Raw genomic sequence first — 22,371 nt, 5'->3', positions numbered from 1 at the left:
TCCGAAGCGAGCTGCAGCGTCAGGGGACCACGACACCACACGAGGCGCAAGGCGATCGTCACGAAACCCAGCAGTCCAGTCCAGTTCCTTCATAAACAGACACACGCCGATACGGAGACCGCCATCAAGGCCCAGATGAGATGTCTGACCTGAACCCTGGCTAGTAAACTGGATTGGATCCAGCCAGAAAACTGTCCCATAATCAAATGAGTTCATTGTTATCTCTAAGGAGGAAGTTAATCCTTTAGGAAAAGGTAATGCCTCAAGATGAGCATAAAAAGCCGTAGTGCTGGTGAGAAGTTTGCATACCTTTATCACGGACATTACTGTTGTTTAAAAGTTACATCTGATACATATGATACAAAACAACAAGGTTTAAGATTTTTAAGAATTGGAAACAGCCTGGCACACTCCTGAATAACATTACACAGCTCCTTGTTCCTCCAGATTCATTAGAGTTGATTTAATGTTTCCTGGCACATACATGCTTTTAAGCACGGTCCTTACATTGTCCGTGTGGTTGAGGTCAGGAACGTTCCAGTTGCTTTAACGCCAGGCTTGTTCATCTGGCCTAGAAGATTTTATACATGTTTTCGATGTCCGAGTGTCTTAGTCCTGAGTTACGGGGAAGTTGAATAATTTAGACGTAGTTCTCCTTCTGCATAATTCTTCCTGCTTTGTGCCATGAAAGCCCCGTAGCATGATGCTGCTACCACCATGCTTGACTCTTGGTACAGTGTTCTTTGAATTGCAAGGCTCACGATTACCACTTGCGACTAAAGTCTAATCAGACGAACACAAGTTGCTATGACTGGACAATTGAGGTTTTTTTGTGTCAGAATCGCTCCAAAAATAATGGTGATGAAGCTCAGGTTGAAGTGGTCCTTCACGAGTCCCGCCCCACCTGCACACACCCTCTCTTTGTCTCACCCGTCCACCCCCCCAGCTGTCTCCTACACTGTCTCTCAGTCAGACTCTCTGATTGCTGATTGGTGCTTCCAGGTGATCTCAGACCTGTTTCCATGCCTCCTGAATATAACTGGATGGCCGAAGCCAAGGAACCCAGCATGGGCAAGAGAGGGAGCAGAGGTACACACGAACACACACACCTATACACACGAACACACACACACACACACACACACACACACACACACAGAAAGGGAAGGAAAAACACAGCGCTTTATGGCGCTGATGCTGCCGTGTCAAAGTGGCGCCACGCTTCGCTCCATGCTCAGCTCAGTGCATCTCAGCTCATCGTCTGGTTTGTCCATGGTGCTTTGGTTGTGTGAGGATACATATCAAACCTGGTATGTATCTCTGAGAGTGACTATTAGACACAAATGCAAGGAAATTGCATTCATACAGCGGCTTGGGAAAGGAGAACGTGACCGATTCTGAGCAGCCTTGCTACTTTGGTGGCGAGGTTCGATCTGTATTCAGCGGAGGATCCTCCGCTCTACCTTCAGAAAATCTATGAATATTATTAAAGTACAGTCCTAATGTACGAGGCTGGCCTTTCTTTCCCTCCTCTTCCTCCTTTTTGTCTCTTTCCGGATGTTCATTTTGAAACTCAGGGACAGTAAACAAATGAGTTGAGGAGTTTTTATCTGTGCCGGAGCAGAATCAAAGCTCGGGTCACAGGCGAGCTTTAGCAATGGAGCCCTGCGTATCAACATAATCACTACAAACAGATTATAGATGTCTGTCCCCCAACTGTGATCCCATATCAGCTCTGACTGCTCTGAAGCACTTTCATGCCTTTCCATTGGGTTTTTATCTGCATTCAGGCTCAGCTGTTCTTACTCTGTGCCTTCCTCTGGACTCCAAGACGTTATCTCCTCCCTCCAAGGATTTCTCCTCCCTCTTATCCGTTGTTCTGACCCAAACCGGCGTCTAACGTCCACGCAAACCCTTGTCCTCTCATCTCCCACAGATTCGGACAACTCACTGCTGCGGTATCTCAGTGACGACAAGATCCTGGTGATTGAGGAGGAGCCCGAGGGTCCAGGCAGAGAGAGCCGGCGGGATTCCACCAGACGCTCACGTCGCAAGAGCCGCAATCCCAGCAGCCCCAGCTTTCCGATCAGCCCCTCCATGCTTTCCTCCACCTTGCGGCTTGACCAACCGCCTGAGCCTCTCCCGGTACGTACAGAGACTCGGGAAATCTTACTGTACTGCAATCTGGCTTGGAGATGTGTTTACACTCCCTACATTTGTTTTTCCCACTTTTTGTCACATTAAACACAAATGTAACATATTTATTGCAATTTTAGTTTTATTTTTCTGCATTTTCATGTGATAAACCAACAAAGCTGAATATAAATGTAAAGTTAAAGGAGCATGATCGATGGTTTTCATTTAATCTGCATTCAGATCTTTTGAGTAAGTGCTGAACAGGACCGTCTCTTTCCTGTTCTTTGTTAAAATATGTAAAGCTTGGTGGTCAGATTGGATGGAGAGTTATGAGAGCAAAGGTTTTCACTCCTAATAGGATTTATTTTTTGAAGTTGTGACCTGATTTTGCTTTAATGCAGGGATGTTTGACCACCTGCCCCTTTTGCTCCTTGCCCCCAAGTGCCCTTTTGGTCTTTTTTTTTGTTTTGTTTTGTTTTGGTATAATTATTTTCTAAGCCCTCTTCTGACATATAATAACATGTCCTAAAATCATTTGTTTTTTTGTTGGGGTTTCTTTTGTACAAAATAATAGTGGGATCTGGGAGAGAGGGGCGAGTTTAACAGGTCGAGCTAAAAAGCAATCACTGACAATTGGTTATTATTTGCTGAGACGTATTTGTGGACAAAACGAACACAAAGATTCAACTCATAGCATCAGATTGTTGCTATGGTAACACAACAATCAAACTGAGGATTTATTTTTCTGCACTTTTGCAAAGTAAACTAATTAATTGAAAATCTTTTACTTTATTTAAGCTGAAACTGTTGAAAAAATAATAATGTTCTTGATCTGAATAAGCAAATTTTAAAATTGTAGGTCTGGATTAAAATAAAGTAGATTATTTTGTAGGCTGCACAGTGGTGCAGTTGGTAGAGCTGTTGCCTTGCAGAAAGAAGGTTCTGGGTTCAATTCCCAGCCCCATTTCTTTCTGCATGGAGTTTGCATGTTCTCCCTGTGCATGCGTGGGTTTTCTCTGGGTATTCTGGTTTCTTCCCACAGTCCAAAAATATGACTGTCAGGTTAATTGGTCTGCCTAAATTGTCCCTAGGTGTGAGTGTGATGCAAAAGTACATAAATGATATTTTTTAAAAATCAGACTGAAACAAAGTGGTACAGAAGCTCGTTCTCCATCTTATATATTTTGTTCTATAAAGTATTGAAGGTCAATACTGAATCTAAAGATGCCACAGATTTTTATTTTTGTAATCATGTCCTCTCCTTTTCAAACTGGACTCCTCTACCAGAGCTTGAGGGCATCTCAGTTTTTCCTAGGGTTGCTCAGAGAGCTCAGAGGTTGTTCCTGGAATCTGCTGCAGCTTCCAGGTCAAAGGTCAAAGTCCACAAAGAGACCACCGCCAGCTGTAAGGCCGTGACGCTTCACAAATTCTCTGCTTCCTCTTATAGCCCTGGGTTATACTTTGTGAGCTTTTAGCATTCTTTGCTCTTCACGTTTTCTGTTTTTACCTAGAGGATAGGTCATTGTGTCTGCAGATAAACACACATTGCCTTTCGCCAACGTGTGTGTGCGTGCGTGCGTGTGTGTGTGTGGTGTAGAGAGTGTTTGTCATGTAGAGGTGACGAAGATAAGTGCTACTTCATAGCCGCCAGTATCGCGGATGAAGAAAGGGACAGTGACATTGAGGCACGCCCCTTTTTGTAGCATTCATATTCTCTCTCACGTACAAGCCAGCACACACACACACACACACACACACACACACACGCATAGACAGAAACACACACACACACATATACACACACACGCACACAGACAGAAACACACACATACACACACACACGCGCGCAGACAGAAACACACACACACACACACACGCATACAGACAGAAACACACACATACACACACACACACACGCAGACAGAAACACACACACACTCCACCACACAGGAGTGCATTTGTATGCACGGTATGCATCTCACAGCTCATCCTAACTCATCCTAATATCCCTATCTCCTCTGACACACCGGAGTCTAAACAGGAGTTTATCCCGAACAAACACAAATTCACACACACACACACGCATACAAAGAGCAGTATCCCTGTGAGTAGGTGTATGACTCAGCATCAGCCAGACCAATTAGAAGCACGACTGACAGACTGTGCTTTAAACTCGCAGCATGCAAACAAACACGCGTACCCAGCCCAGCTCCCTCTCTAACCCTCTCAGCTGCGTGTTTTCATGGCTGTGACTCATATTTGTTCGCCAGCACATGAGGTGTGTTCTCTCTTTCTTTCTCTCTTTTTTCCCACCTAACAAGCATATGCCACCTTAACAACCTGCTCGTTTTCACGTTTTATTTATTTCTTGGTTCCCTATCAGTCATGTCCCGCTCCCACAAAATCGATGCTCTTACGGAAACCAACCCTAAACAAAGCGAGTCCAGGCTAATGTGAAATGCAAAGCGTGCACTGGCTCCAAGTTGTGTCTGTGTGTTTGTATGTGTTTGAAAGTTTTTGCGAAAGTGACTGGATTAGTGGATAACGGTCCCCTGGACACACTGACTAAGCCGCTTCGCTTTCTAATCAGAAATGATCCCAATCATCTTTTCTCACCTTCGGCTTACGGCGCCCAGTTCCCTCTGCGGCTCTGGATTGATCATCCAAACAGGCCGCCTCGGAACGGGGAAAAAAATACTTAAATGATTCAGAAATAGTGGATTTTTGCAGAGAGGATTAGTTTAAGGGTTCACAAATGATTAGATTTGTGGTGTTGGGGAATAATTCTTGTAACACCAGGCCTGAGTAAATTATAGTCATCAAGAAATCAAGCCTGTAATCAGGCTAAGAACAGTCTGCTTGGTAATGGAGCCGTTTCTGATTTAGGGGCTGCTGTGTCTGTACAAATGTAAATAAATGCTGAATGACATCCTGTTCTTTTGCTGCTTTTGGATATGAAAAATCTTGCTTTAAAAACAAACAGCCCGTCTGCCAGGACAGGACTAGAGGGAACCTTTGTTGTGTTTTTTGGTTGAAACATTCACCTTTTTGAAACAACACAGAGACAGCTTTGCTGTGTTCGCTGGGATGTTTCACAGCAGGAATATGTTTTTAGCTGAACCGTTCCATCGTTGTGCTACTGGAAGGTGACCTTTCACCCCAGTTTCAGGTCGTTTGCAGCCTTTAAGATGTTTTCTTCCAGTATTGGCCTGTTAACATTAAATTTTGTCAAATGCCATCAAGAATAATCAAATATATTGATCAATGTTCCAGTTATTATTAATCACAAACAAGTCTTAACAGCAGGGTCTTTATTCTAGCTTTAAAGGAACTCAGTGTTTCAGCTGTTTCACAGTTTTCTGGGAGTTTGTTCCAGATTTGTGGCGCATAGAAGCTGAATGCTGCTTCTCCTCGTTTGGTTCTGGTTCTGGGGATGCAGAGCAGAACCAGAACCAAAAGACCTGAGGGGTCTGGGGATTGATACAACAACACCAGATCCTTGATGCATCATGGTGTTATTTCTAAACTAACAACAATATTTTAAAGTATATCCTCTGAGCTGCAGGGAGCCAGTGGAAGGACTTCAGAACTGTGAATACTGTTGGCAACAAAGTGGATGTGAAGTTGTAAGACTCACTTCAGCTTCAATCAAATACTGGCTAATGCAATAGTATGAAAAAAATCTTTTTTTTTCCTCCCTTTTTTCCGCAGAGGCACAGAAATATTCTTTAAAAACACTTCAACATTAAGTAGAAATGCAAGACAGTCGTCAAAATATGAAGCTCAGAACATCTTCAGAAATCAGAGCATTCACGTTCACTCTCTTTAGATATTTAACTTTTTAAAACAGAAAACTGAAAAAATAGAGAAAAAAATGACATTGTAAACAAAAACGTCTCTAATTTACGGTAAAATACCGTAAATTTTTACGGATTTCTTGTGGTCAGTTTGTGTTACTGACTGATGTGGAGGAACATGAAACATTATTCATGTCGGAAGGTGGAGACGTGCATTAATGTTGCCTCCAGTTTTCTAATGCCCTTTCCTTCTCCGTCTCTCAGCGGGGTGCCGACACGCTGCGAGCAGACACGACCGACAGGTGAGTTCCCCCACACGCCTGCGATCGGTGAAGTGTTCGGTCACGAGCCATTTGTGGTTAAATCGAATCCTATCAATCCTCCTGCAGGTACTCTGGCACAGGAAGCTCAGGAGCCGCCTCCATGAGGAAGGTAGGAGGAGCTGGTGCCGCTTGTTTGTTTTGTTTTTTGTCTCATACACCGGCACGTCTCAGTCCAAAAAGAACAAAGTAGCGTTTTATTATCCTCGTTTCGATTTCGCTCGTTTTGCTGAAGCATCACAGGCTTCACTAGCATCGACAAGCTGCATCGGCTGTTACACGAAGACCGGTTTTGTATAAATAATAGCCGAACACCCAGCCGCTCGTGAACAGAGGACCTTTCTAAGAATAAACGCGGACTGTACGGACTGTAATGATGAAATCAAACAGAGCAATCAATCGAGGTAAATAGATTTCCATATTTAGGTTGTCGTGACCCAGGAGCTGCTTCAGCCGCCAGCCCAAACCTTTCCTCCAAAACGCTGTGACTCAGTTTGGTCCAGTTTAAACATAGATCAAGAACCGTTTACAGACAAACATTCTCGCAAAATTAGAATGAAATAAAGTAAAAATAATACACCATAAAACTCATATTTGAACGGTTTATTCAAATAAACAGAAGGTAGATATCTGATAAGTCTTTCTTATTCCTCAAAGGCATATGAAATATCTTGGTTTAGGGGTAAACCATAGTTTTGCTGGGATTTTACATTTCCCCAATCATTTTTCTTAATTAAAATATTATCTACATAATGTATTTTTCTGCTCACTTTAAAGTCTGTTTGTCAAGCAGTCAACTGCGAAATTTCTCAAAGAAATGAGAGTCGGGTTTAGCTTTTAAGAAAGCGATTTATATCCCTGATATATATTTGTATCTCAGTTTTAGAATTTGAATGATAAAATCTCATTTTCACCAGGTTAAAAAAAATAAACAAAATCATACCACAAATTTAACCGTATTCTTCTTTATTAAATAAAAGCTGAAGCCAAAATGTAAAGAGCAACTAAATACAGATATCTGGACCAATGGTTGCATTCATATGTGTCCCTACATACAATAATAAAGCATCACAATAATTTTATTGAGCACTGATTATTGTCAGTTTGCTTAGTAACCTAATGTTTATGCACTATATTATATTGACTATAATAAAGAATAGATTAATAATCGAATGGCCTCCACATCCTTTAACACCCCAACAAGTTAAAATCCATAATAATCTGCTTATTGGTCAGTTTAAATATCAAATGATTGATTTCCTTTAAAAGTGCATTGTTTTTATTATCAAGGTGTTTCATGAGCTAAATGCATTTGCTAAACATGTACTTTTGATTGCATAGAAGAATTGTGCAGCAATTTCATTCTGTTAGAATATTTATTTCTCCTTTTCAGTCATGCAGCAGTTCAGTCAAGTTTACCCTCCCAATATGGCGGCATCACTCACTTCTGAAAATGCTACGGCTAGCTGTTAGCTCAGCAAATTGTGCTGCTAATCCAGCAGAGAAACAAAACATCAACAAAGGCCCAGTGACCATAAAAACTGTACAGATTGTACCAAATTGTACCAAACTTTGCCTATGCAAAGTTTGGTACAATTTTAAGCAAAAATAATTTACATATTTTTACGCTTAAAAGTTTTTAACAGGTAATGGCTATTAGACGATTTGAAGGTTTGAAAAAAGGTTGAAAAAGGGAGCCAGTTAAACCAAAATGGAAACTTAAAAGCACAGAGAAAATATAGTTAGCATAGCACAAAACCTTCACTCTGATAGTTAGCTTTATCACATTTTGGTACTATTGAGTGGAGTACATTTTCCTTACTGCATTCAGCCTGTTTTTATTGAGGACATATTAATATGTAAAAAGCTGCGGTTAGAGTAAAAAGGGTTTAACAGGCAGGCTAAAACTGTTCCTGATGCTTTTTCATGAGATTCCAGGTAATGGCTAGTTACCACAAAAGCAGCATGTTTAATAAAAATGAAAAAAAAAAAAGCCATTTAAATCAAACACAAATGGAAAAGAGCGAGCTTAAAATGGAGAGCAAATAGGCTGCTCTAAATCTTTGCCTTTGTCCATTAAGCATGAACTTTGCTAACACCTTTCTCCCCTCCTCCTTTTAGTCTTTCCATTACACGTCTTTAAGAACCAAAACCAAAAAGAGAAGTAAAGGTAAGTACATCATTGTTTCTTCCTTTATTCGTCATATATTTAGTCATTTGTAATAACATACAGCGAAACATTTTTTTTGTTTTTGTGAATTCTGCCCGAGTTGAACAAATGTTTAATCTGAAACTGTGTCTCAGCGATGACTCACCGAATGACAAGGCTTGAAATAATATTAAAAGGACATCAGCTCTGACATCTGCAGTTTATATATATTTGGAAAGTCCTGATGTACTTTACTGGATGAAAATAGACGAAAGACAAACTCACACACAAGGGACTGCGTGTATTCTTGCTCCCATTTTGTCCTTTATTTGACTCCCAGTAATTAATGATTTGCTTTTTTTTTGGCCAGTCTCCATTTGTCACTGTCTCAGGTGTAATGTGCTCCGAATATAATAAGGGGGTGAAATGTGGGCTGCGAAACTTGACACATTTTTTTTTTGCCTCCTGACCTTCTCCCAGGTTCCCTCACCAGCGCCAGTCGAAGGAGAATCTCCTGTAAGGATTTGGGCCACGGCGACTGCGAGGGCTGGCTGTGGAAGAAGAAGGACGCTAAAGGCTATTTCACCCAAAAATGGAGGAAGTACTGGTTCATCCTCAAAGAGTCTTGCCTTTACTGGTACACCAACCAAAACGTAAGACATTTACGTCAGCAGTCGTTTAGTTTCTCCTGCCGGACTCCTTTCTGATACATTCTCCACCCTTGAAAGGGTTGAACACGTCTTTTTTTATTTTTTTGCTTATTGCTCATAAGATGTAAACGGGATCCGACTGTTTTCATGCGTCAGCCTGCTTCTCTGTTGGTACCGCTGATAAAAGGATGTAAAAAGCCTAAAGATAACTCCATCTTTTATTGCGTCATGATAACATCACTGGAAATTTGTGAGATATTTAAGGTTCAACTTGAGTGCCATCACAGGATTAAGAAAAAGAGAATCATGTTTTTTTTTTTTAATCTTTGATTTTTAAGTTGATGACCGTGTCTAGACACTTTGCTTTAGCAACGCACAATTTGGTTTTGCAGCAGGCTATGAATACGAAGTGACTATGCTGGACGGAGGGCCTGAGCGCCATTAGGCAAACTTCTGCTTTTACATCAAAATCATAAACATGAAGCTTATTCTTCTTATCAGGTCTTGAACTTTAGTCAGACTACGACTGACCTGGTCATCAACAGTTTCTGTCCAGGTGGCTCAAGGGTGAAACAAAGAATGGATACTTTGAAAAGCTTTCTCTTCCATAGATCCCGGGAATGAACTCTTTGAAATACCAGGAGACTTTCAATAAAAGCTGGTGGCCTCTGACATAGACCCAAACTCAGCTCTTTTTCCTCTGAGTCCTAAATCCTGCAGAAAACTTGTTGAGTGAAAGATCACCGCTAGTCAGCTAAGGAGAAATAAACAGACACAGCAGTCAGAGGTTCATTCCTCTGTGTGATCCAACCTTACTGAAGATTAAGCAGCTCCTTGTGTCCGGAAGCAGGTTGAATGATGTATTTATAACATTAGCATCAACAACTGTGACAAGCATTACTTTGAGAAAAACATAAATTTCTCAATGTGGGAGTTTTTTTTCCCCCTCACTGAATAAAATTTTATTTGACTTAAAGTTACTTTCTTTCTAAATTTGTTGACTAAATAAGGAGTTTAGGTTCGGGCTTTTAACACGCCTTTAAAAAGCAGGGGTTCCTATGATACATTATTTCATGTTTAGATGATGATTAATGATATTTACTTCATGTATTTCAGATTTCTGATAATAAAATTGGTTATATGTATTTTTTTAAAATATAGCAGCTTATTTGGATTGAAAGTGACAGGACGCCTTAAAAAAGCAACTTCTGAAAGGAGGTAAAAATAGGCAGAACGGACTATATCTAAAATATATCAAACATGTTTTGTACATCGCATAGACCGATCCTAACCTGTTGAAAAAGAAGCATAAGAGGTCACCTTTAAACTTTTGAAGCTTTGCAAGAACACTGTTCTATGCAAGATTACTTTTCATGACTAAAATGTCACTTTTATGTAACATTTGTATTGCCCTAAGTGACAGTGAACATTTGGATGATGATACTATCAGTTTTAATTTCAAAGTACATTAAATATAGTTCATTTAAGAGAATCACAGCTTGGTTTTTTTATGCTAAGTGTGTCTCGGTAAACCATCCCTGCCAACGTAAACAAGCAGATCTTGTTTTCATGCACTCCACCTCGCTGATCGTATCCTCTGTAAAATTGGTATATCAGTGTGTCTGACATTTTGTTCTCTGTGTGGATGATGTACCGCCGCTCTCCATCTGTCTCCGCCTGCAGGATGAGAAGGCTGAGGGCTTCATCAGCCTCCCCGAGTTCAGAATAGACCGAGCCATAGAGTGCAGGCGGAAATTGTGAGTCTCCCCCTCACATGTCGCCAGAATTACTAATCAAGCACATTTGCTCTCACCCACACAACGTGAACACACACAAACGTGCCATGCATGCTGGAAAAAAAAAGGGGGGAAAGAAAAAAAAAAAGCTAATCAGACTCCTTCTCTCTGGCTGACTGCAGCGCCTTCAAAGCCTGTCACCCCAAAATCAAGAGCTTCTTCTTCGCCACAGATTGTCTCGAGGAGATGAACAGGTGAGCTTCATCTTTGCGCGCGTGTGTGTGCGCGTGCGTGCGTGTGTGTGTGTGTGTTGACATGAACAGCAGTCAGAGATCAGGGACGCCACGTGTCATGTTTATGAATATTTTAGCCGAGTAAAACAAGTTTACACAGGGCAGTGGCCCACCAACGCCACACTGCACATGAATAAGACATGATCCTGGTCTTCTGTTGATAAACGTTAGAACTGAAAACACGAGTCGTGTGAGTGCGTGCGTGCGTGCGTGCGTGTGTGTGTATGTGTGTGCGTGTGTGTGTGTGTGTGTGTGTGTGTGTGAGTCACGTGTGTGCATATGAGAGGGAGATTGTAATGATATTTGCAGGAGTGCCATCTGATGAGCTCTAATTATCTACACCTCCCCTGAATGACATGTGGAGATAATTGGAGGATCATAATTAAGCAGCTATATTTGACTTCTGTGCAGCATTTTGTTGGTTCGTGTGTGCCAGTGTGGTTGCAGGCACTTTCACAAGTTTTCTGTGCGAGAAGATGGATGTCTCTGTAAGAAATGAAAGTTGTTTGAATGTCATCGCAGCTTTTTTTCTTTTTTTTTTTTTTAGTATTTACAGAACTAAAACTAAATATAGACTCTGTGTTGTGAAGCTGAAGCAGACGAGGTTTGATGAATTTGAAAACAGTTCCACGTTTAATGGGAAGAAGTCGAGACCAGTTTAGGGGTCAGAGGTGATTCTGAAGAGCCAAGCCAAGGTTAGGCATCAGGATATGGTGCTAATTTTCTAAAACCAAAAAACGAATGCAGAGCCAAACTACCAGCTTTTAACAGCGGATTTTGTGAAATCTTCTTTTGAAATCCCACCAGAGATTTTCGACAGAGTTTTTGTCGGGTGACTGATGCCTGCTCGAGTATCTTCCAAGAGCTTTTCTAAAACCAAACCTAGATTTGCTTGGGATCAGCTCAGTTTGACAGTCCAGTGACACTCAAACTTAAGTTTTCTCACAGACATCATGAACTCTCTGACGTTGGACTAAATCCATCTTTCCCGTCACACACTCCACGCTTCCTGTGCCAAACAAATCTAGTGTTTGCTGTTTAGTTTGTAATCATTTTCTACTTTGCTTAAGGCAGAAGTCTGTGTTTTAAATATTTCAGAAATGTCGCTTGACAAAACTACAATATTTGTAATAGGCAAATGAACATTGAGGTCTTCTCTTTAAAGTACCTGTGATGCAACTAATGAGGCTCCTGGGAGGTTTAATCAGGATTTCCAATATTTCTGCTCCAATAAAGAGTTTTGTTTAATAACTTCGAGAGTGTAATATTCATGAAAGGGCTAAATTTGGATTTGGATGAGATTCTTATGATATTAGATTATATTTAACTATCTAAACTTATAAACGCCTGCACAATTCAGGTTTTAGCTAATTGTAAAGTGATGAAATAAAAAAAAATTCAGGAATGTGAATACTTTCACATTTTTACGACTTTACTTAGATCTGTCCAACTAATAAATTTTGTTGGACGATAAATTGTCCCAGTAATCATCGTGATAAACGATAATATTGTTGTTTTGAGACCATTTGCAAGTAATATAACAGTAATGGCATAACAATGCACTCTCTCTGTGACTAATAAACTTTCATTTTGTAAAGAACACTGGAACTGGAAGATGTTTTAAATTTCCAAAATGAAGCTCAACTAATCAATAAATAAAACAGAAGTAAAATGTACACACCCAAAGCCATGAATGAAATGGTTTTAGATTTAATCATCAGAATGGAAATGATCAAGGCTGTGCTAATTTTTATCTCTATTAATTCATTAACTGCTTATTGCGACACGCTCAACCTTACGCTCAGCTGTCTGTGGAGGGACATAGGGGCATGATGGGATATGGAGTGAAGACAAATTGGTATCCGTGGCTTAGAGAAAGTCGGACCTTTCTTTCTGATTTTACTTTTCCGTTTCGGAAATGATTATGAAAGTTTGGGAAACACCTCAGGAAGAATAAGTCGGCTTGTTCAATATGATCAAATCCACTCCCTCTGATTGATCCGTAGCCACTCATTCTTCATTTTCTCTCCTTCATTCTGCACTCCATTTTCATTTTTTTTTTTTATTCCTGCTTGTTTCTTGCAGGTGGATGAACCGGCTGGGCTTAGCTGCTATTGGCTACACACCTGACGATAAGGTGCCACGCCCCGACGAAGGTGCGTCAATAAAATAAAAAAATAAGTTGCTCCTTTCCTTCCTGCTCGTGAATTCACCTGCCTGTGTGCCGTTTGTGTTTGTCCTCGCATCAGACTACTGGAGCGAGAGCGATCAAGACGAGGTTGACGGATCGATGACACTCAAACAGGAGGGGCCCTCGTCCCTGTGTGATACTTACCACCGCACGCCATCTGTGAGTAACTCAGCCTCTCATTCAGGCCCACTCGACATTCTCTCCGCAGCCGTTTCATTCTGATGGAATATTTTATTCTTAAAAGCCCCACAGTTTGCAGAGCTGCACATAGCAGAGCTCTCAGCATTAATAAAACATCAGAGCGGGAGACTATCTGGTTCTTTAAGCAGCCAAGATCAGAGTCACGATGCCAGAATGCTTACCCGGTCTGACCTCTAGGTGGCAGTAGGTCCGCTGCTCATGACACCTTCGCTCCTCAGTGGAAGCCCATGAACAAAACGTCATGGGCGTTTTATTCATGGCCACATGCGTTGTATGTCAACGTTATGTGTGACGTTTCTGCCTACAAAACAAATGATCCAAAGTCCAGCTGTGAGAGTCGTTAGCATATCTACTGCAAAGCTTCATTTGTTGTTGTAAACAGGTGAAGTCAGATGTTTACACACACCATATAAAAAGACACACAGCCTGATATTAAGTCAGACTAAACATCCCTTATATGCCAGAATAATTCAACATTTTTGAATACAATATTTACATAATCATTGTCTTACTTTCTTCAAAAGCAAAAGTTTACATACAGTACACCTACTGTATGTGAACAGTAAATGTTTACAGTAAACATTTACTTTATATAAGCATACAGTAAATATGTATGTTAGCTTTAAATATGTATGTTACATCATTGGTCTTATTTTGATTCGTTTTTATCTGGCATTTTATCACACCTATAATTTGTTTAGTATTAGTTTTTTTCCCCTTAAATATTCAGTTTCCAATCATTCTCCAAACCCAGCTCTCCGCTCACGGTACTGCTGGGTCCTGACAGATCGTTCCTTCTGGGTATCTTCTCTAGTTTGTCATGGCTGCACCATGATTACTCAAACTAAAACCATTCAGCAGTCATGTCAATCTTTTTTTTTATGTACTTACACCTCTATCATTTCATTGCTTTTTTTTTTTTTTGCTCTCTTATTTTGGTGTATTTCTGCCTTTTCTTCTTCTCTCCGTCCTCGCCCACCTCGTCCGTCTCGCTCTGCTCGTCTCCTGTCTCTGTATGTCTGTGCTCACGCACCACACCCGCTTGGTAACATTTTCCTCCCCCCGCTCGCTCCGTCACACCCGACCCCCACTCAGGCCAACCTCCTCCACAGTTACGACCATTTGCCCCGCTCGTTGAGCTCCATGAGCCTCTTGCGCTCCACTCCGTCCCCTCTCCCCAAAAGTGCCTCCACCTCCCCGATTCCTCCACAGATGGTCTCTTCCACCTCCCCTCTCCCTCTCCAGGTGAATTCCTCCAGCCCTTTCCCGGAGTCCAAGCACGGCCGACATTTCTCGAGCGAGTCCACGCACTCTCACTCCTCGGCCGAGGACCAACGCGGAGACGGCATGGGCATGGGGACGGGCACGGGCAGCACCAGCACCCACTCGTCCAGCTGCCGCTCGTCCCACCGCGAGCGCCGCTCCTGGCAGGACCTCATCGAGACGCCGCTGACCAGCGCGGGACTGCACTTCCTGCAGACGGCGCCGGGGGAGAGCGACTACGGTGACCTGATTGGGGGAATGGCCGGGGAGATGGGGTACTATGGAGGGCTGGGCAGGCAGGGAATGTCCCCGGAGAGGCGCCGGCAAGCGACGCTGCCCGTACGGAGACACCACGCGGCGGAGAGGGACAGGGAGCGGGATGGACCCTTCCCTCTGGAGCGAGGGCCGTACACACACAGCCACACGCACCGACGCTCCCACAAGCAGCGGAGCCAGAGTCTACCCAGGAACAGAGACCCAATCCTGGGGAAGTTTCTGCACAGTGCGGCTCATATGGAGGAAAGGAGTGAGGATGAGGAGGGAGAGGGCTCAGCTGCAGACATGCTGGAGGCAGAGGACGGTAGGAAGACGAACTCACCTGTTCCATTCTGATTCATATTGAATTGTACATGTGATAAAAGTGGAAGGATTTACATGATCTAGCTCATACATCTATAGAAAATGTAAACATATTAAAGAAAACGATATTTTTCTAAACTGTGTATTTACAGGGCACTACAAGCCTTGGTTGGGTCATTCTAACACATGATGATTTGGGTTGTTGTCATGCTGGAAGCTGAACCTCTTATCTAGCCTCAAGTTTTTTGCACCATCTAACAGGTTTACTTTGAGGATTGCCCCGATGTGCAGGGTTAGCTTAATCTCACTTCCTGCCCTCTGGGTTTTCCAGACCTGCGGGATTTCAGAATGGACAGCAGAGAAAGGAGAGTGTCTGAGGGAAGGGAACGACGGATTTCAGACGGACGTGACCCTGAGCCTCTGGACGGGCTAGAGCAGCTCTACCGGGCCCTGGAGCAGGCCAACGTGACCGCGCTGGGAGACCCCAAACCCTGCAGCAAACAGGAGCTGCGACGCTGTTTCACCCAGAGAGTCAGGGATCCGCTCCTCAACGACCGGCTGCACCGGGTCCGAGCCCTCCGCAGCACTTTGAAGGTACCATCACCAAATCCGTCATGCGTTATTATTCTAGAAGGATCCTCCAATCAAGGTTTTTTATTAAGAAAGATGCTTATAAGGATTATTTTGACATCAGTATAACCAATCTCCAATATGTGCCAGTGGTTTTTTTGCTTCTTGGTTGATTCTTGAAGTCGATTAGTTTTTTCTTCCTTCATTTACAAGATAAAAAAAAGACAAAAGTCTCAATTTAAACAAACAAAGCATAATATCAAACAACGTACAACATTTAAATGCAGGGTTTCTGCCAGGAAACTTGCTAAGCCCAGTAGGAGGGAAACCAGCAGTAGCAGTCCACCAGCGACTTCCATACTTTTAGATTAAAAAAATAAATATGGGTGCTGTGCATACTCTCTGAGGTGTGTGTGAACACATCATCTCCTCCACCACCCCTCTCCTGGCCCAGGTTTAATATGTCCATACAGCTCTCCCTTATTCCTGCACTAAGTCCATTATGGACTTTCTCCAGCAGAATTTCAACTGGGCCAATCAGAAAACAGATGGAGAAGTTGTGAACATCTGTCTGCCTGTAGTTTTAGCAATGTTAACGGAGGAAGTGTGAAGCTGTTCAGTCCATGTGTTGAAAGTGGGAATGGTTGTTTACAGCACTGGCAAATTTCTGGTAAGCTTCATAGCCTCCACAAGGTTTGCCTGTACATCACGGGCAGTCTGTGTCACAGTGAATCTGAAGAAGCCTCTGACTGAAGACACTCTGTCTTCTCTAGTCAGGATGGTCAGGGTTGTCCATCATTTCCTTCAAAAAAATTTACAGCTTTTCAAAATTGCTGTGCTTCCATTAAGCAATTTTATCTTCATAATTCCATTTATATGGTCAATGGAAACGCAGCTGCTGTGGACAATATTGAAGCACCCAACTATGGTTTTAAAACGAGCTTTGGTCACCATCAGATCCGACCTAAGGCACAAGTCGAATGATAAATCTATAAAATCTAAAAAGCTTTAAATTGTTTTACGTTTCATTTACATCCTCTTGGTGCCTCTTTGCTCCTGCAGGCCAAAGAGTCTGAGCTGGAAGTGATCTGCGCCCTCCTCGAGGACCCCACGCTCTGCTCCCAGACCTTCAGAGAGTGGAAGCAGTGGCACAGCGAGCTCTACGCCGAAATCTGCCAGCTCAGCCCCGGCACCAACGGCCAGGACGACCTCTCCCCGATGGGCGCGCCCCTCATGACCCACACGCACTCCTTCATCGAGACGCACGTGTGAGGTGTGCGGCACGGGGGAGGCGACGCACGACACCCCAACTCTGGGTCCGGAGAGCCTCCCGCTGCTCCCATCACGACTCCGAGCACGCAGTCACACACAAACACGGGGACAGACTTTGTAAGATGTGTAAATATCACAGAAGGGGGGGAAACAGTCTGAGAGGAGCGTGGATGAACTTTTGATAATCACGAGGACCCTCCCCCCACACAGGGTGCCTATTGCATGCCTGAACAGAAAGCATTACTCTTCCTTTGTCTATGGAACTCACCTAAAGTCCACACGCTTGTCGAGCAAAACGGGAAAACAAAAAAAGGGAGACTTTGACCCCATGTTTGTTTCTTTGTGTTTTTTTTTTGTTGTCAATGTTAGAGGATGGGGGAGGCTATGTAGCAGCAATACAGATGAGAAACCTTTTCACCACAGCACTGTACTTTTCTACTGACGAACTTTGCACCCAGAGCCACCAGTTCTCCCCCTTTCTCTAAAAATCATTGTTTTCTTTACTTCTCATTGCATATCTCGTTGATTTACAGGGAAATCGCTGTTATTTCAGGCGGATCTCTCATGGGAAATTGTGAGAACGGGAGCTTCGGTGTCAAGCCCGCGACATTGTTTCTTTATTTATTTCCTTCTTTATTTTTTTTTAAAGCTGTTTCTCTGGGAACCCATGAAATTAAGCATCAAGCAACAACTGTGCCGGCCACAAAGCACGCTCCTTTAAACTGTGAAGTGTTCAGACGTCCTTGCAGAAGGAGGCTCCTCTGTTCCAATGCAATCCTGTTTTTGTTTTTGTTTTTTTGTTGCACCCTCTGATTTTTTTTCTTCTTCTTCTTCCCCCCCTCTCTAGTAGTTCTCAAAAAGACTTGTGTAAATGTGAATACCGATGTAAATGTTTGACTTCCACTACCACTGTGATACGCTTCTAGAGGTAGCGGAGAGAGACGGTGTTTCTACTGGTGTGGGTGCAAGATTACTTTTTTTGTTTGTTTCTTTTTCCTTTTTTTGTTACAATTTGTTTTTCACTCAATGCAAGAGCAAAGGAGTTCTCTTTTCAAAGAAGTCACTCAAAACAAAGAATGCACTTTCTATATCTCTGTGTCCCATCGGCTGCTTCACAGGGTCTCCGTCTCATCGGCCTCCTTCCCATTGCTGTTCAGATATCAGGTAAAAAGCGTTTGCCGTCTCATTTTCTAACGACTCGTGTACAGTCAACAGATATATTTAAGCCTAGAGGAGAATATATAAATCTATTTACGTTTTTGTGTCATAGATATAATGTAAAGTAAGATGTATTCTATGCCAAGGTTTTTTGCAGTGCCCCGCCCCGCCCCGCCCTCCACCTCCTCTCCACTCTGTAGATACAGGGCGCTTGGCAGCGGCCGTACCGGCTCCACTCTCAGCTGGTCCATTTCTCGGCGATGCGTTGCATGAGGGAAGCCCTGGGACTGGTTAGACTGGGACAGGGTAGAAATACTGTGGATTATTTTTCTTCCTTTTTATTTATTAGTCTTGTAGCGCATGATACATGCAAAAATGACGTTTCTCTTTTTGTTAATAACGTATATTTTGAAAATCGTTCGTTCATTGCATACGGTTTAAAGACACACACTGTACATCTGAAGGTGATATTTCTTTGCTATTCAGCTCTTTAGACGTAATGCAGATGTTGGATTTCCTATTCAAGCAGAAGGTTTCAGTTTGTTGTATTTTGCTTCACCTGCAGTGTCTTCTGGAAGTATTCACACCCCATGAATATGCTCTGAATTTGTCTCATTAACTCCTCAAACTTTGCTATATTTAACAGACCCAGGGCCGGATTTAAAAGGATGTGGGCCCCTGGGCTGGAGCCCGTTTTGGTGCCAAATCCACCATGAATAAACTCTTCTACTAATGCAAATGCATTAATAGGCAGTCCTATAAATAGCCGGGTAGGTTTAATACATTCCATGTTATCACCCCCTAAAAACAAAGCTCCATAACTTTATGTTTTTCACATACGTAATTATTGTTTAGAGTCATAAAAAAGAACAAATATTAATGCAGTTCACCTCATTTTGGTCTATGAATTTCATATAAAGTACAATGCAAAACATGCATTTAATAAAAGAAAAAAAATGTCTGTGACATTCCCCAAAATTGGGACCCTCTTCTATTTTTAATCCCTCTGTCGCTTAAAAGAAATAGTTAAAAATAGTTTTCATTCTTTTCTTTACAAATAAAAAAGCTCCTGTGTTCGTCCCTCATAAGTCAATACTTTGCCGCAGTTTCACCAGGAGGTCTGTTGGGTAGGACTCTGCTGGATCTGGAGATAAATATGTTTTATATTCGTCTTTGAAAATAGACCAAACGCCTGCAGGAAATGAAGGCGATGTGTCAGATCAGTCGTCAAATAACAGTTTCTAAAATACATTTCGGACTGGACTTGGTGCTGCCACCACCGTGTATGTAAGGTCATGTCAGGTGTTATTTTTGTACCACACAGTGAATGACACGAAAGACTGATAAAAAAAATAATTAGAATTTGGTCTTATCTGAATACAGAACATTCTTCCATAATTCATTTTGTTCTACAATAGCCTTTTTTTCCCCTCCATTCTTCCAAAAAGGCCAGAGTTGTTAAGTGAATCTCTGGAGTTCTTCCTCAGTCATTTTACCACGAGCCTCTCGGTTGCTTCCTCTACCAACGCTCTCCTTGCCGGCCGTGTCTTGGTGGCTTTTCAGTTCTGCTACACGAGTTAAAAACTAACCCTGTTTTTAACTTCTTCTGCACTTTATTTCTGACCTCTCTGCTGTGTTTCTTGGTCTATGTGAGGCATTTTGTTCATTAATCTCCCCTAATAAACCTCTGAAAACAGAGCAATTTTTATTTGTAGCATATTTTCATGCATATGCATTTTCATACGTATAAAAATATACGTATGAAAGTTTAGGCTACATTGATTTGGACTATTTCATAAAAAATCCTGGTAAAATGCTTTAAATGCATTTTTATTGACTGTAATGCCAAATATATGCACAAACGCAGCATAGGAAGGTTCATGGGGTGCTGTTACTTTTACGAGACACTTCAAAAAAATGTTTTTAGGTTTCTGTCTCTAGAGATATTAGTGCAGTTACCTGTGACTCCCTGTGAGGAAGTGGCTGATACTGGCTGGTGACAGACTGCCACCCTGAATGGTCTGTACCAATCACTTCATCTGCAACATCAGGCCAAGGACTCAATGGTGCACCCTGGTGTCCAAGACTCTGAACAACGTGTAGCACCCACTGCATCCAGCACTAGTCCTGATCTTTGTTTTTTTTTTTTTTTTTTTTTTTACTGTCGGTCTTAAGTGGATTTCTTTTCGTCATGTAACACTGAAGTGAAATATCCAAACGCATCCGCAGCTCATGTTTTCCAATGGTTAATTTCAAGAGTGCCACAAAGAAACTTAACGATGCAAGCACTTTCCCTGTGCCTCCCAAAATCCTCTCTTTGACAGCAAAGGTCTCTCACCACACCAGTGTTGCCCACACACACACACACACACACGTCTGCGGCCGTCGAACGAGCTGCGATGCAGTTCCACGCTCTTCGATTTGTCGTACGAAGTCTTCTCTCTCCAGCTCAAACTGTAGACACACTGTAGATGAAGGAGTTCTGAGAGCGGTTTGTTTGTACACACTGACTGTGTTACCCCTCCCGGATTCTTTTAATTAATTTATTTTTGTTTTGTGTGTGTGTGTGTGTGTGTGTGTGTGTGTGTGTGTGTGTGTGTGTGTGTGTGTGTGTGTGTGTGTAGACCTGCAGAAATTGGCTGAAAAGGGAGATTCCACTGTGTGTTCTTTCAGGGGTTTACACCTCATGGTACATTGCACAGGTGTGTAAGATGTAAGTTGCACTGCGACATTAAAAAAAAGGAACATATTGCTCTTTTTCAAGGATAATATTAGCTTACTGTTATTCTGTACATTCAACTGACTAAAGATATTAAAAAGAAAGAAAAATGACATTTATTCTTCCTAAAGTAGCCTTTTTTTGATTTCATATATATGAAAGTACATAAATATATATATAAATATATATATATATAAATATATATATATATATTACAGAAAATACAGATTGTAAACCTAAGTTGTTAAACTTTGACTTCAATAAACTGAATCCTCTGCACTATGAGCTGCTGTTTCTTTCTGTGTCTGGTGTTCTTGTAAAGCGAGCATGTGGGAGTCGACATCAAAAATTGGAAAACTACATAAATATTCCAGTCAAAATGTGCGTTATAGGTTCACGATGCGGAGATATATCGTATTTTAACCACTTACTTTTGTTATTATTGATAATTGTGGCTTTCAGCTAATAAAAACCGATGCATAAATCATAAAACTAACAACAAAAATGATTACCCATATAGAAAAACATCCTATGGGAAACATTTATTGAGTGTACTGCTGTAGATTATATGCACTTTCTTTTTTTTTTTTTTTTTTTCCTTGGTGAGGATTCTTGGCATGAATTACTGAATCGATGCAGCATAGCCTGGAGGCAATCCGCCATCATTGGCTCAGGTATCTCTTCTTAATAATATCTGTTTATTCTCTATTGGGTTTTTTGGTTTGGTAAGTTGAAAAATGAAAAATAATGACATCACAGTCATTAAAGCAGGTATTGGTACTTTTGGCAATGTAGGAAGGTGCCAAGCACTACTGCACGTGTGTATTAGGGACTAACCTGTGTTCACATGGTGAAAGAGGAGAATAACTTTTATTTATGGTGCTTATTTTATGTCATATTTAAGTTTTCTTTTAAACTGACTGGCTCAGATACGTCCAGAGATTTACGTTGCTATAAGACAGGTGAAAAGGTGATTGAAGTCTTCATAAACAGACATGTTGCATGGCAGTAAAATGGCCAGAAGTGCTAATTCACGGTCGTTAGCATTGCTAATTGATAACTTGGAAGCAGCATCCAGTCATACAGGGGATATGTCACAAAATAATAATTTTTAAAAAATCCATGGGGCGGTAACTCTGCTGGGAAATGAAATCAGCGTCTCGGTAAAGTTTGTCAGCAGAGGCATCCAGAGCTCTAGATTTCGTGGATGACAGCAGAGGGAATTACCACCACTGACTGGAAAGTTCATACCTGAACTCAAGCAGGTCTGTTGTTTGTTCCTCTACACTCTTTCTCCAAACTCTGCCGCAATGATTTGTAAATACCAAATAGCTTTT

At 41.9% G+C, this 22,371-nt stretch overlaps 2 protein-coding genes across 3 annotated transcripts; both read left to right on the top strand.

Moving 5' to 3' along the window:
* Positions 1–267: 267 nt before the first annotated feature.
* LOC148157146 (connector enhancer of kinase suppressor of ras 2-like) lies at positions 268–9,985 on the top strand. The gene is made up of 7 exons (XM_088009201.1): positions 268–292; positions 1,003–1,089; positions 1,937–2,145; positions 6,198–6,235; positions 6,323–6,365; positions 8,375–8,423; positions 8,883–9,985. The coding sequence occupies exons 1-7, from the start codon at positions 268–270 to the stop codon at positions 9,107–9,109; spliced, it is 678 nt and encodes a 225-aa protein (XP_087865327.1). The 3' UTR covers positions 9,110–9,985.
* A 2,849-nt stretch (positions 9,986–12,834) lies between these two features.
* LOC148157145 (connector enhancer of kinase suppressor of ras 2-like) lies at positions 12,835–16,018 on the top strand. 2 transcript variants are annotated; one of them, XM_088009767.1, is made up of 3 exons: positions 12,835–13,431; positions 14,719–15,316; positions 15,647–16,018. In XM_088009767.1, the coding sequence occupies exons 1-3, from the start codon at positions 13,372–13,374 to the stop codon at positions 16,012–16,014; spliced, it is 1,026 nt and encodes a 341-aa protein (XP_087865893.1). In that variant the 5' UTR covers positions 12,835–13,371; the 3' UTR covers positions 16,015–16,018. The 2 variants fall into 2 exon arrangements, with proteins under 2 accessions (XP_087865893.1, XP_087865892.1); XM_088009766.1 differs by lacking the exon at positions 12,835–13,431 and having other exon boundaries at positions 14,133–15,316.
* Positions 16,019–22,371: the final 6,353 nt, after the last annotated feature.

The sequence above is a fragment of the Poecilia mexicana genome, unplaced genomic scaffold (genome assembly GCF_051168715.1).
Source record: "Poecilia mexicana isolate PSO_F unplaced genomic scaffold, ASM5116871v1 scaffold_10, whole genome shotgun sequence".
In the NCBI taxonomy this organism is placed as follows: Eukaryota; Metazoa; Chordata; class Actinopteri; order Cyprinodontiformes; family Poeciliidae; genus Poecilia; species Poecilia mexicana.
The sequence above is the reverse complement of the archived record's forward strand: the minus strand, read 5'-3'. Positions and strand labels throughout refer to the sequence as shown.